Source organism: Lutjanus erythropterus, chromosome 5 (genome assembly GCF_056507025.1).
Source record: "Lutjanus erythropterus isolate fLutEry1 chromosome 5, fLutEry1.hap2, whole genome shotgun sequence".
NCBI classification, from domain to species: domain Eukaryota; kingdom Metazoa; phylum Chordata; class Actinopteri; order Lutjaniformes; family Lutjanidae; genus Lutjanus; species Lutjanus erythropterus.
The window spans coordinates 21284296-21297529 of record NC_139321.1 but is presented as its reverse complement, the minus strand read 5'-3'; the positions used below and the strand labels follow the sequence as shown (position 1 = coordinate 21297529).

At 40.5% G+C, this 13234-nt stretch overlaps 1 protein-coding gene across 1 annotated transcript in view; it reads right to left on the bottom strand.

The window, feature by feature from the left end:
• The window catches only part of trpc7b (transient receptor potential cation channel, subfamily C, member 7b), a 65784-nt gene that overhangs the window by 49440 nt on the left and 3110 nt on the right, over window positions 1-13234 (bottom strand). The window contains exon 2 of the mRNA XM_084718402.1: window positions 6393-7155. Coding sequence (XP_084574528.1) covers window positions 6393-7155 — 763 coding nt within the window. The remainder of the gene's footprint in view (window positions 1-6392; window positions 7156-13234) is intronic.

The window sequence follows — 13234 nt, the reverse complement described above, 5'->3', positions numbered from 1 at the left end:
CCTGATATGTCCACGTTTTTCAAATGGATGCCTGTAGATGATCTTTAACTCAAACTTCTTAGCTGGAAAACACAATGGGACCACAGCATTTAGCCATATTACTTAAAATGAATATTTTACATTTTCTAAGGGTATGCTTAAAACTTTCCTTAAGAAGCAGGAAATCTTTCCAGGACATTTGAAATTTGCTTGAGTATTTCTTACTCTCTATTTCTCCCTCCATCTCTCACTCACTGATGAATAGGAGGAGTGAGCATGGATGTATTAAGGAGAACTGGGTACAGCGAGTGTAAGTAGCTCTCTTCTGCATCACTTGCATTCTAGGAAATTACATTTTGTGTAGCTGCATTGTTGTCTTGTATTGTTGGTGGAAAGAGTAGAGTTTATACACAGTACAGTGCCTGAAATGGTTATAATAATGAAAAGGAAAAAAAGGCGTGAAAATTTGTCAGAAATCAGGAGAAATATGGGAGAATTGTGACCCTGGGAGGAAAGCAGTGGAAGGCAATGAAAAACAGGAGTCTCCCAGGAAAATTGTGAAGGTTGGCAAGTATGACATTGTGGTATTTTAGGACACGTAAGATAAAAACAAGTTGTCGTAGGAGTGGAGGTAGATGGTGGTGTTTATATCTTATCCAAGTGAAAAAAAAACACAGTGGAATGGTGAACATTGGCTTTACAACTGCCATAACTATTCTCATAACCAGTGTGGGAAACTGCTAATGAGGTACTATGTTTTTTTTTTTTTGCTTTCCAGCTTGGAAGCAAAACAATGGACTTCAGGTTGCCAAAGACATGGGTAGCTAACATGAACAAACATCGCCTTCAGCAACATTTCCTGACACATGCTTATGTACATGCGTGTTGCATTTTCAAACAGGTAAGTCAAAATCAAAACACATTTAACTGACATGGGGTTACTGCTGGCTGTGCATACATAACGTAGGATAGCCAAGCTGTTGCTATACAGCTAATGTTGCACAACTATCTGGCTGCATAGTAACACAGCTAATAAAGGAAATTCTGTGTTTTTTTCAGGCAAACCAGCCTATGGAATGCAGCAGTCATCCTTGCGAAGGGTTTAGATATGATTTTCATTGGAAAGATTTTGTCTGTGTGCTGTATCCTCACAAATATGTATTGTATGTATATGTAACTGTATCCTTTAACAATAAACTCCCTTGTGACCGAGACTGCAGTTACAGCATTTTTCATATGTTGCAAATCACGTTACTTTCAGTAGAGTGCAGATCTCTGCCAGGCAACAGACGGTGAAGCACCTACCACAATGCCACTACAAATCCAAGATGCAGCCAGTGGAGATTTGCAAAGTTAACAATTCAACATTAACAACCCCCACACCCCACACACATCGTTCCCAACGAGATTTCAAACTGAAACAGTTGTGGATCACTTGGGGCCCCTAGTGACTAGTTAAGAAGAGTGAAACGTCAGCTGTCAGTGGTCGTATTAAACAGAGAGCTCACAAAGATATGCTGCTCTGTGTGGCTAAATAAGTTTTATGCATTTATAGGCTGGTGAAAGCTTAATGTGAAACTACAGTGGAAACCACTTATAGTGTCCACGACTCACATGGATATCACATGTTGTTTAAATAATTTGCTGATTGAAATCAAGGAGTCCGTTTAGTTAGTTAGTTAGTTTGTTAGTTAGTTAGTTAGTTAGTTAAGTGGCTCTAGTCACCCTCATTGAGTGGATTGATACCTGGTCACATAACACCCTGTTGAGCGGGCCCTAGGTGAGGGATAGGGCAGAGGAATTGGCAGTGAGCCTGGGAGAGGACAATTTCAAGGTTCCCATCGGCTGGCTTGTGCATTTTAAAAAGAGGGAGAACATTGTGTTTAAGAAACTGCCTGCAGATTGCTGAGGTCGACACTGTGTCACACGATGAATGGCTTGAGGACCAGTGGGTACAGATGACACAAGAATACACAGGGGGAAACATCTGGAATGCCGATGAGACCAGGATTTATTTTTGAGCACTATTTGACGGGACCCTGACCTTCAAATCTGACAATAAAAGACGGGGGGGGAAAAATCTAAGGAAATGATCACAGCTCTGTTCCCCTTCTTTGGTGCTGGAGAAAAGAAGAAAGTTTTTGTCACTGGCAAAATGATAACTCCTGCTGGTTCAAAAATGTGCACAAACTGAGTGGGATCACAAATTGGGCCAAGAGAGGAAGAACATTGTGCTGCTTATGGAAACTGTCCAGCCCATGATGTGAAAAACATAACACTATAAATCATCCAACTTGAGTTTCTGCCAATGACCATGACCTCCATTCTCCAGCCCTTTTACCAGGGAATCATCAGAGCAGCTAAAGCTTACTTTCGAAAAGAGATGTCCAGCGCTGTACTGTGCCAAATCTGCCTCCTGGATGCTATTCTTATGCTTCGGGACGGGGTGATGTGGAAGCCCCCTCCCAACAAAAAATTACTGGAAGAAAGGATGTCTGGTCATGTCAGTGGAGCAGGAACTGACAACTGTTGATCCACCTGCTGAGATAAGCGCCGAGTCTGAGCAATGGTCTGCACCTGATGAAAGGGTCCCTGTGTCAGAACCTGTTATGGTTGAAGACACCATCTCTTTGGTGCAGCTACAAATGCTGCTGGCAGCAGGGGTGGGTTTCCCCTTGTTGTTATAATTGTTCAGAATATTTTATGAAAATGTATATAAAAACTCTGTTATCAGTTACGCTACCATCTTACTGTTTTTGTAAACTGCACAAACACTTTTTAGGCAATAGCCTGATTATAATTTCAACTACAGTAAGTTATATTTTCTATATATTACTGATGATATTGTATCTGACTTACATATGGCCATACAGTAATATAATTTGTACAGCGCATCTTTTGAAAAGCATTTGAAACAGCTGTACTTTGTTTTGTCAATAAAATTTAGTTAATTGTGAAGCTGTCAGTTTCATTATTTTATATTCATGTAATTCATATACAAATGTCAATTAGATGGTAATCTGCATGAAAAATGAGGCGAAATAGAAAAAATTGGTTATAACTGTCATCTGTGTCTGGTAATCAGTTTGATCCCTGACAGGCGCTGATTCAATAATTACTTGATCATTACTCTTTCTATGCTCCCTCAAGTAAAGTGATATACAATACTGAGTAACTACTGAGCAGTCCCTCCTTACTTCATGATAAGGAACCATACCACAATCATAAAAGTGTCATCAGTGACATGAAGTACTGTTTTTTGTTCAAGTTACATTCAGTGACATGATGGCTCAATCTACGCCGTAACTCTTATTCCCCATGTCTGATTCCACATATAAAACAGGACTGTCTAAGGTTTCTTGCGCACTGTCTTAACATTATTTGATATTTTAAGTTAATGAGAGGATGATGTGAAGAGGGACAGGAAGTCAAATAAAGAGAGGAGAAAGAGGGGTGATAATGAGATGGTAATGAGACAGATGAGCTCCAACACAACCCTGGTCCCTCAGGTGAGCCCTTCTCATTAACTTGTCTGGAGATGGGAAACAGAGTGACAAGCAGAAAGGCTGAATGACAAACATGAAGGTGGGGCAGAAAAACTGAGCCAAGGATGAATAAGGACAGACAGAAATTAACAGAGTCTAGGAAAAGAATGCAGCAACAAATGTGTAGACAAAGGGAGACAAATAAGAGGAGAAACTGCAATTGTAATGCTTTTGACATTAATGATCTCAAAGCATAATTTAGTATGTAATCGATAGGAACCGAGCAGTGTCGGCCACTCAGAAGAGAAATATACCTGTAAAGTCTTCATATAAAGTCCTGTAATGTATACACTGTATTCTGTAAAGTAAAAACAATAAATATAATGAAAACTCTTCAACTGTACATTTGGCTTGATAAAGAAGGGGATTGTCTACAGTAAAACCAAAACTTTCTCCTGGATATAAAGAATGATATACAAAAAAGGGCAATTTCCTCTCAAGGTGGAATATAAGAAAAACTGAGAATGCCACAGGGCCAGCAAAGTGGCTTTTAACAGGTCTCCCTGGCAAAGAGACAAAGAGTCACAAATGTCATGTAATTATCACCACAAAAACAGAAAACAAAGGAGTGTGAACAGCTGGAAACAAAGTGGTGGTGTATCTGTCATTGCTTGAACACAGTTCAGACACATCCAGTTGTTGAGTTATCTTTCATATTTGGTTTTCTTGCTTCTTGAGCTCCTTAGCTGACTGATGAAAAGGCTTATATACTATCATCCTATTAAGGCTTATATCCTATCATGACGATTTGATCTTTTGTGATTTTTTGTGTAAAAATTGATGGTTTTGAACAAACTGTGATTTTTTTTTATTCAAACATGTTTTTGTCTCCTGAATTGGCTCCATTTGACATTACTATATTATACAGTAACAACAAACATGGGTAGAGAGAGAGATAGTGATGACATGTAACAGTTACAGGAATCAAAGTTTGGAAAAGTTAAAATATACAGGCCCATGAATACACCAGGACAACACTGGTTTAGTTTTCTTTAATGGTTAGGCAATGATCTGCCATTTTGTTATATACAGGTATACTGATAGAGATGGGAATCGAGAACCAGTTCCAGTTGAAAACCAGTTCCAATTTGTCTGATCAATCGAAATCATATGCTTCAGAGCTTATCAATTATTTTTTGCTGAAGCTGTCATGTTTTTCTGAAAGTTGTGCCTTGCAAAAAAGCATTACATCCAACTCTACAGTGCAACATGAATGAATCATGGTGGAGGGAAAGAAAGGGTCCACAGTCTGGCTTCATTTTATGTAGAAAGGTGACAAAAGTGCTTGTTATGTCTGTAAAATAATTGTTGCAAGTAAGGAAGAAAGGAAGCCCCGGCAATATTGTGCAACTGCTTTCTATGCAACACAGGCTTAAATTCTAGACATGGCATGCATTTGTCATACTATGTATGAGTTTAACTGTTTCCAGACAAATTTAGACAAGGAAAACCTTAATGAAAACAAATGTTGTACAAATAATCTTTTGTTTCATCCTCTTTAGACAGACTCACACCACTGCAGAAGACCCAGCCTCAGTACATGGACGCTCTACGCTACTCTACTAGGACCCCCTGTATTGTAATGTTTTGAACAATGTAGTATTGAAAAGCATTTAAGTATCCATGCTTTGACACTTTTATCCCCACACAAAACAATTGATCAGGAATCAATATGGGAATCGGTACAGAATCTGAACAATAAGGGGAATTGATAATGGCAGTGGTATCAATAAAACCTCATCATTTTCCATTCCTGTGTATTGATAAAAGAGCAATTATGTTTCCAACTGCACTGACCAGCATTACTGGTCATTAGTGACAGTGGGTTGACTCAGTGAGTCTCATCTTTCAGTTAGTGTGATGGCCTTAATAACCCAAGCCAACTGATTCGTGACAGGTGTATCAGCTGGCACAGTACACGGGAATCATCTCCCTCTCCACTTCAAGCCGGTACTTAAAGCCTGACAAAACCTGGCACAGTGACTGAGTGGGCATTTTGTGCCCCCGGCTTGAGCCAATCAGGACAGATTCCAAAACATCCAGATTGGTTTGATTCCTAGTGTGCGCTTGTGCGCGTGTGCATGTGTGTGTGTTTGGAGGGGTGGGGGGGGACTGCTATGAGTCAAAGATGTAAAGACCTTAGATCCAGCCACTTCAAACAACTTCATTAACTATTACACACATGAGCAACTTCATTTTCTCCAGCATACACAGACACACAGGCACACACACAGACGCGCACACACAGACGCACATGCACACGCACACACACAGTCTATCCACTACCATATTCATGGAAGCAAGGTTCGTTTTAGTGACTGCAGTACTAAGTATGCTATCTTTTTTTCTCAGTAAATCTCTCATATTTTACATAAAGTGTTTCCAATTCATATTTCATCACAAGCTAAGGAGAAATTGCATTGGTAATATGGAACTCAGAAAGTAATAAAAAGCTTGGAAATCCATTCAAGAAGAGAGTCTAGTGTCTAAGTCTAATTATTGGCAGGAATAGATCAACAATTTTTCATTCATCACCAGGTCCCTATTCGGCCTAAACTCTTGAAGAAAAGAAAATAAATGTCAGGGACCGTGAGAATGCAAGGACTGTAACCTTACTAATGGTGATAAATTACGCTATTTAACATTCAGATTATATCTGTTTCATTCTGAAGTCTTTCAATTAAATGTATGGAGTTTGTATCTTCTGAAGAATACTGCTTTGCCAAATGAACACTTGTCAAACCATTTAAATATTAGTATTTTGTGTATGTTTGGGCATTAAAAAGTGAGGAGATTGAAAGAGTGAAAATACTGATGAATAAAAACAAAAAGGCAAAGACATCAAGAAAAAAACAGAAACCACCTTACCTTGAACTCTGTTTCGATATTGGCCAGTCTTGCCAGTTCATTGCTGAGCTCCAGGGCGGTCAGCACTGGGTCTTCACTGCTGAGCGACAGGTATGCCGCACTGGCCAGGCCCTTATATGCATTCATCCTGGAGCGTGAGTGACTGAATGAGTCTTTCTTCTGTTTCTCCACACATTCTGAACACTTACAGAAGTAGTCATGTGGCCTCTCTATGCGGGCGCCCTTTGTCAAAAGGATGTGGACGATCTCATACTCCTGACAGTGAGCTGCGAGGATGATGGGCGTGACGTCATGCGAAAAACGGGTTCCATCCTCATCATAGGCATAAAAGTCATCATCACGCATTTCCTGCTCCAGGGGGCTCAAAGCCAGTCGGAGACCTCCGCCAAAAGCAGGGTGGGCGAGAATGGCTTCAACGATTCGAACGTAACCCTTGGAGATCGCCAAAAGCAGACCATCCCCGATTCTTGCTAAACCATCCTTCTTTAGAAGCAGCTCAGTAACCTCTAGATGCTCATTTCCCACTGCCAGCTGCAAAGCATTCTGGCCCATGTAGTCCACACAATTGAAGTTAAGGGTTTTGGACTCATCCAGCATTTTGCGAACTACAGGAATGTTTCCGTATTCAGCAGCATCCAGAAAACGCTCCTCCTCCGCTGTGAGGGGAGAGCCACGTTCATTGAACATGTAGGCCGGGCCCCGCACTGCCTGGCGACGCCCCTTCTCTCTCAGCGTAGTGTGCCGGCGATGCATGGCTTCCACCCTGGAGACAAAAAAGAGAGAAGGAGTATTGAAGTGATGGAGGGCGAAGGAAAGAGAAAGAGAGCAAATGATGGAGGCGAGAGGAACAGACAGTATCATTAGTTACATCAAACTGAGGATGGTGTAACAAGGCAAACAAAGTCATTACTGTCTCCTTTTGTGGACGTCTACGTGGACGGGGACTGGTCAAACACAATCAGCAGTGCTTAACACAGACTTCTCTCTTGACCCCAGAGAAAGTTCCACCATGACATCTTTGATGTATCTGTCCCCGACCAGATCAATGAAGCGCTACCAGGGTCAAAGCTCATTGCAGGGCCATCTCAGGTCAACCGCTCTGATTGGCAAGTGAGAGATGAGGTTGTCACCTTAATTGGTTCTAGTTTGACAAACTCACACTGAGTGTGGTGGTCATCCTCAGTGGCTCTTTGGCCAGTGGTAAAACCATCTTTATCTATCAACACAGGCATTCACACAGGCATGGACATGTAAGTAGCTCTATTCAGTTGTCTTTATTTATTTTCTTCCTAAATGGAGCACAGTTTCCAGTACAGAAGGATATAGCAGGTAAAGATTTTCATCAATAGTGACTTGTCAAATAGGACTAGCTGCACCTTGCACAGAACCTCATGGTCATCACCCAGTCTCTGCAAACATTTTATTGTACTCTTCCTATTGTAGTTTAGAAACACAAAAATCTTTCAAAATGAAAGAGCTGCTGTGCGGCCTGACACTCTGACCCACATTGTGGGAAAAAATAGCCTTGATGTTCCCCAAAGCTGGAAAAATGAGAGGGAGAAAGACTGGGCGACAGTGTGGGAGTGGAAGGACAGATAGGGGATGTAGCTGAGCTTTGAAATGAAAAGTGTGATGAGAAATTAGCAGTGGTGTTGGTGGAAAATTATCCAGAACAGTTAAGATCTCCAGTGTGAAATAACCAATTTAGTCTTTAGATGTATGAAATACAAATATGACAGTATGTCACTCAGAGTGAAAATGAAACTATTCTTACTGAGAGGACTCATGCCTGCTTTCTCACTTGAATAGAGAGACTGTGTTCTCTGAATTTGTGCAGTGACCTTACAAATGACGAGGGGACGAAAGAAAAAAAAAAAACATGTAAGGTTATTTGTAATTAAGGCTATTTGCAGTTCCCCTTACTTTGTGTGTGTGTCTGTGTGTGTGTGTGTGTGTGTGTGTGCACAAAAGGCTGGACATTGAAGGAAAAGGTGAAAATGGAAACCTCGTCATGGTGAAAACATTCCCTGGGGGCGTCAAAGGATGTGGAACTGAGAAGATGAAGAAAGCGCACCACCAAAGGAGAATCACTCTCTCTCTGTGTGTGTGTGTGTGTGTGTGTGTGTGTGTGTGTGTGTGTGTGTGTGTGTGTGTGTGTGTGTGTAAATGAGAGTGCATTTGTCAATGCATGTTTAAAGGGTATAAAAGGTCTCCAGCTCTTGATTTTCGATTTTCACAATCAGCTGTGTATGCCTTAGGCTGTCAATCAATGGTAGATGGCAAAATCTACCTCTTTCTCTCTTTCTCACACACAAATGTGCACAACCACACAACTGCTATCTACCTCAGACAAGAATACAAATGTGGACAAAAGGTGCACCCATGGAAAAAACATGGATGCAGCAACATCGGCACGCACTGAGAATGTGGACACAACATACATCATCTGGAAAATGTGATAGAAACCAATTGCCTGAGTCCAGACCTTCGATTCTGCCCACTCCACAGAGCCGACTGATTCTCTCATTGTGACATGTAACAGCAGTTTCGCGATTAAAGAAATAAACAACCAGTGAGTGTCATGGGGGACTAACGATTAGCCCATTGGCACCATGGGCTGGCATTAACATCACTGTCAAGCTGTTGTCAAGGGTTTAAAAGACAGACACTGCTATCAAGGCTGTTTTAAGTCAACTAAAGAAGAGAAGTGTGTAAATAAGCTTAGGTGTTGTCTTTGCTGCCACATAAAAGAAACAAAAAGGCATTATGGTTACCGCACACAAGCCAATACATTGCTATTTTTTCTGCTAATTTTAGGGATACTTTCATATAGGGCTGCACAACTAAACACAAAATTATCAAAATCACAATAAGGTCAAGAACAATATCCAAATCACAGAACCAGAACCACGATACAATTGGAAAGAGGAAAGAGGAAAAAATTGTGAGAAAACAATATTATAATGGAGTACTGTAGTGCTGCAGAGATGCCCTGGCCTACAAAACTTGTTATTCAGATGAAAGAAAACATTTATTCCATACAGACTTCAAAAAATGTCACATCATCACAATTTTAATGGTTTTTTTTCCTCAGCAAAAATCATGGTCAGCATTTTAAACCTCACACAAAATGAAGCACTGCTACAAATCTTTGCATATATCATATCATTATACAGTGTTTTTGATAATCAATGCATTTTCACAAAACATAATATCACGATGCTCAGGTGTATCAATATTTTTTTACACCCTGCCAGACTTCTGATTTCAGGCTACTTCAATTGTCTTTAGCCAGACTCATAGCTACTAATCAGCCTTTCACAGTTTATCTGTCTATCTGTAAATCTGCTGTGATGAGTACACAAAGATGCTATAGTAACGTTACAGGGACCTCTTGTTTCTTTTCTAGAACACACAGAGCATATCTACACATCTGGGTGGCTGACTAAAGTAACGTAACTACCTCTCACACACCCACATTCTCACAAAACCATAGACTGTGGGGGCAAAAACAGTTTATTGGCATGGCAACGCACCTTTGTCAGCTTAAAGTGACGTTCGATTCAGGTGCATATATTGGTCTCTGTGGATTAGTTAGAGAAATATATACCCCTCCCACAGCAGAAATCAGTTAGAGTGGAGGCAGAGGTAATGTCAGACTGAATTGTCAACTCATTACACTCGATTTCCATATTCAGTCTGATATAAGGCTAGTAAACAATACAATAGCCATGCAGTAAATAATGCGTTTATGGAGATCATAATAATAGAAAGTATTTGTTTCTTAAAGCCACAGCTGTTGTTGATTTACTACAATGCATTATGCTTGCGTCCAATATCTCTGCCAACTCCCCATCTCTCTAAATCCACACACACACACACTTGTACACACACACACACTTGTACACACATATTTGTAAGCATTGGGAAGATTTCCACATAAATAAGGGGACAGTCTGGCTGCCAGCCCATTTAGATAACCTTATAGTCAGGTAATGAATCGCCATTTCCCATCCCTCTCTATCTTCCTCTCCATCCATCTCTGACTGTTTGTGATTCTGATTTGAAATAGAATTTACCTGCATCATTTCTGTGTGGAATTACAATCACAGCGATAGGATGAGGCAGACACAATGGAGATGGATGGATGGAGACAAAGTCTGTGTGCATATGGGAAAGAGAGGGAGAGAAAGACAAGATGAACGAGAAAAAAACGAGTAAGTGAAAGAGAGATTGTGTAAATGTCTGCTGCTTATATACCCACTGTGTGATTTTGTTCTAAAGGACACTTTACTGTACCATTGTTGCAACCAAGACCACCAGACAAGAGTTCGGCCCATCGCTATGGCTGCAATCATCTTCCACTGAGCCCTCTGCCGCTGTAACAAAATAATTTAAAAGTCTACTGTATTTGAGGTAGCGTGTCCCCTCAGAGTTGCTATAAGGCATGAGTTGTTGGCCAAGTTCTGTATTGATATGTGGGAGTGAAAATAAACAGAGACTGTTGCTTCTGGTCATTGCACGTTACATCTGCATGTCTTGTTTATTATTTTCTTATTAAACCTGCCCAGTTGGGGCCCAACCTCGAGAGGCTCAGTTACACTGGTGTGTTTCTTTCGATCGTACCGTTGTTATTTCTGCTGTTGTTTTCTTAGCTTAGCTTTTTCAATATAGTCTGAGCACAATTAAGTTCTGGACATGTGGTGCAGAGATGAAGACAGACTCGCCTGGCAGAGATATGAAAGTTAATCTGCCTGCTCCCTGTGGGTACATGAGACAGTTGAAGGCTGCAGTTAGAATGACAGTGGGAAGAAGCTGTGACTACAGTGGTGAGCTGGTGAGCAAACTGCAACAAGAGAAACATAAATTTCATTGACCATCAGCCACATTTCATTTTGGTAGTCATATGCTGATTTGGTAGACATCACCCAGCCCTATGTACATCAGACTTTCTCACATGGGTGTAGCATAACATGATGTCATGCTACAGGAAGCAGGAATCCCAATAACATTTCACACATTACACCAAAATCATACTCTATTCCATCCCAGTCGTCGTCTCTGCCTACCTGTTGAGTCCAATTTTCACCCAAATTTAATCCCTACTTTCTTTCACAAACACCTGAGGGCAGCCAAACATCTGCTTGATGTTTGACTGCTCTTACCAACTGCTTCTTTACTTCTTTACTGACAAGGGAATCAAAGGGATAAACTGAAAGTGGCTTTAAGTTACAATGGGTTGCATGGGTCTTGATTTGCATTACTGGCAAACTCTTCACGTTTTATGATGTGCTGTTTGATTTTACAGTATGTGAACACTTTTAAATCCCTAAACCACACACTGCAGCAGTTCAGCTGTTACTGACTCACAGCTCGGAGTCAAAGGCTGCTACAGATCAGCCAGACCCCTGTCCAAGCAAGCAGCTCCCTCTCTTATTAACAACTTAACTGTCAGAAAAGGGAGAAACTATCTTGCATCACTGCTACTGGTGAGTCCCCCTATATAACACACTATTCCGGAGATCTTTCCCTATCCAGCCAAGCTGTAGTTCCTTTACACTAATGATATCGTGCTTGGAGTATATTATATTGGCAAGCATTATTAATGTAAAGTAAACCCCACAGTACATTGACAAGGCCATAAATTGGTACCACCAAAGATGGCAAATCTCAGGGTTTTTTTTTTTGTTTGTTTGTTTGTTTGTTTTTTTGTGGGACCTATATAGGTACTGTGAAACATAATAATGGTTTCAAGTAAGTAGCTTTACAATTTTTTTGTGATAATCATTGTTTTAAGGGAAATACCAAGGGGACTAGATCAGATTTGGAAGGTGAAATGCACAGGTAATAGGAAGCTCGGGGCCAGTTGATTCCAGGAACAGCATCTGAGGTCTTTGTCCGGAAGAGTGCAGTCCATTATCAGAGATGAAGAGATCATATTTGAAACCAAGATATTACTCATGCTTGGCCACTACATGCATCATATCTTGAGAAGATGAACAGTGCTCCTACATTCTTTGGATTAACAGTTGGTGTCACTGAAGGTTGATAACTGTGACTAAGTGACCACTTGGGAAGCGTTATTGTGTTGAAATATCATCCAGAGTTATCGGGTTTTACAAGCTAGAATCTGACACCTTCTGCATTACTAGTCAGAGAAAATTCTGGCCCGGGCCAATGGACCACGTTGGTGAAATAAGTAACCAACCAAAAAATACTTTCTTTTGACTCTATTTATACACTTATGCAGTGTGACTTCAATATGATTGACGTATTTTTGTGTCTTACGGTGCTTTTGGAAAGGTTCTGAAAGTTTAGAATTAGCTTCCAAGAAACAATTATTAAAATACAGAAAAAAATCATGGTCAAAGCACATCTGTCCACATTTTAGCTGATATCTGGAAAGTTATCATTATCTAGAGCCATGTTGTTGAAGTATCAAGCCATGAAGACAATGTTCACTGTGCCTGACTACACATGTAAGAAACTGAATGAATGAAGGAATGAATGAGAAACATACTTGTATAGAGGGACGTAAACCCATTTGTTTTTCTTGGAATTAGAATCAGCAGTAATGTAAGTGTGATTTTATTAGTGAACTAAAATGAGCATCACTGGGCAAAAGTTCAATAATACCCTTTGAAGGGACAGTTCCCCCAAATTAAAAAAACATATTTTATCCCTAGCCTATAGTGATTTATCCATCTAGATGTCTTGGCTGGACCACAGAGACAAGCCCAACTGGTTGTTGGGTGGCTGAGTAAGTAAATAAGTAGCTGAGTGATGAAGTTACACCATTGGTCAGTCTAGTGTAAGAGTCACTCTTTCTAAACGAACCATGC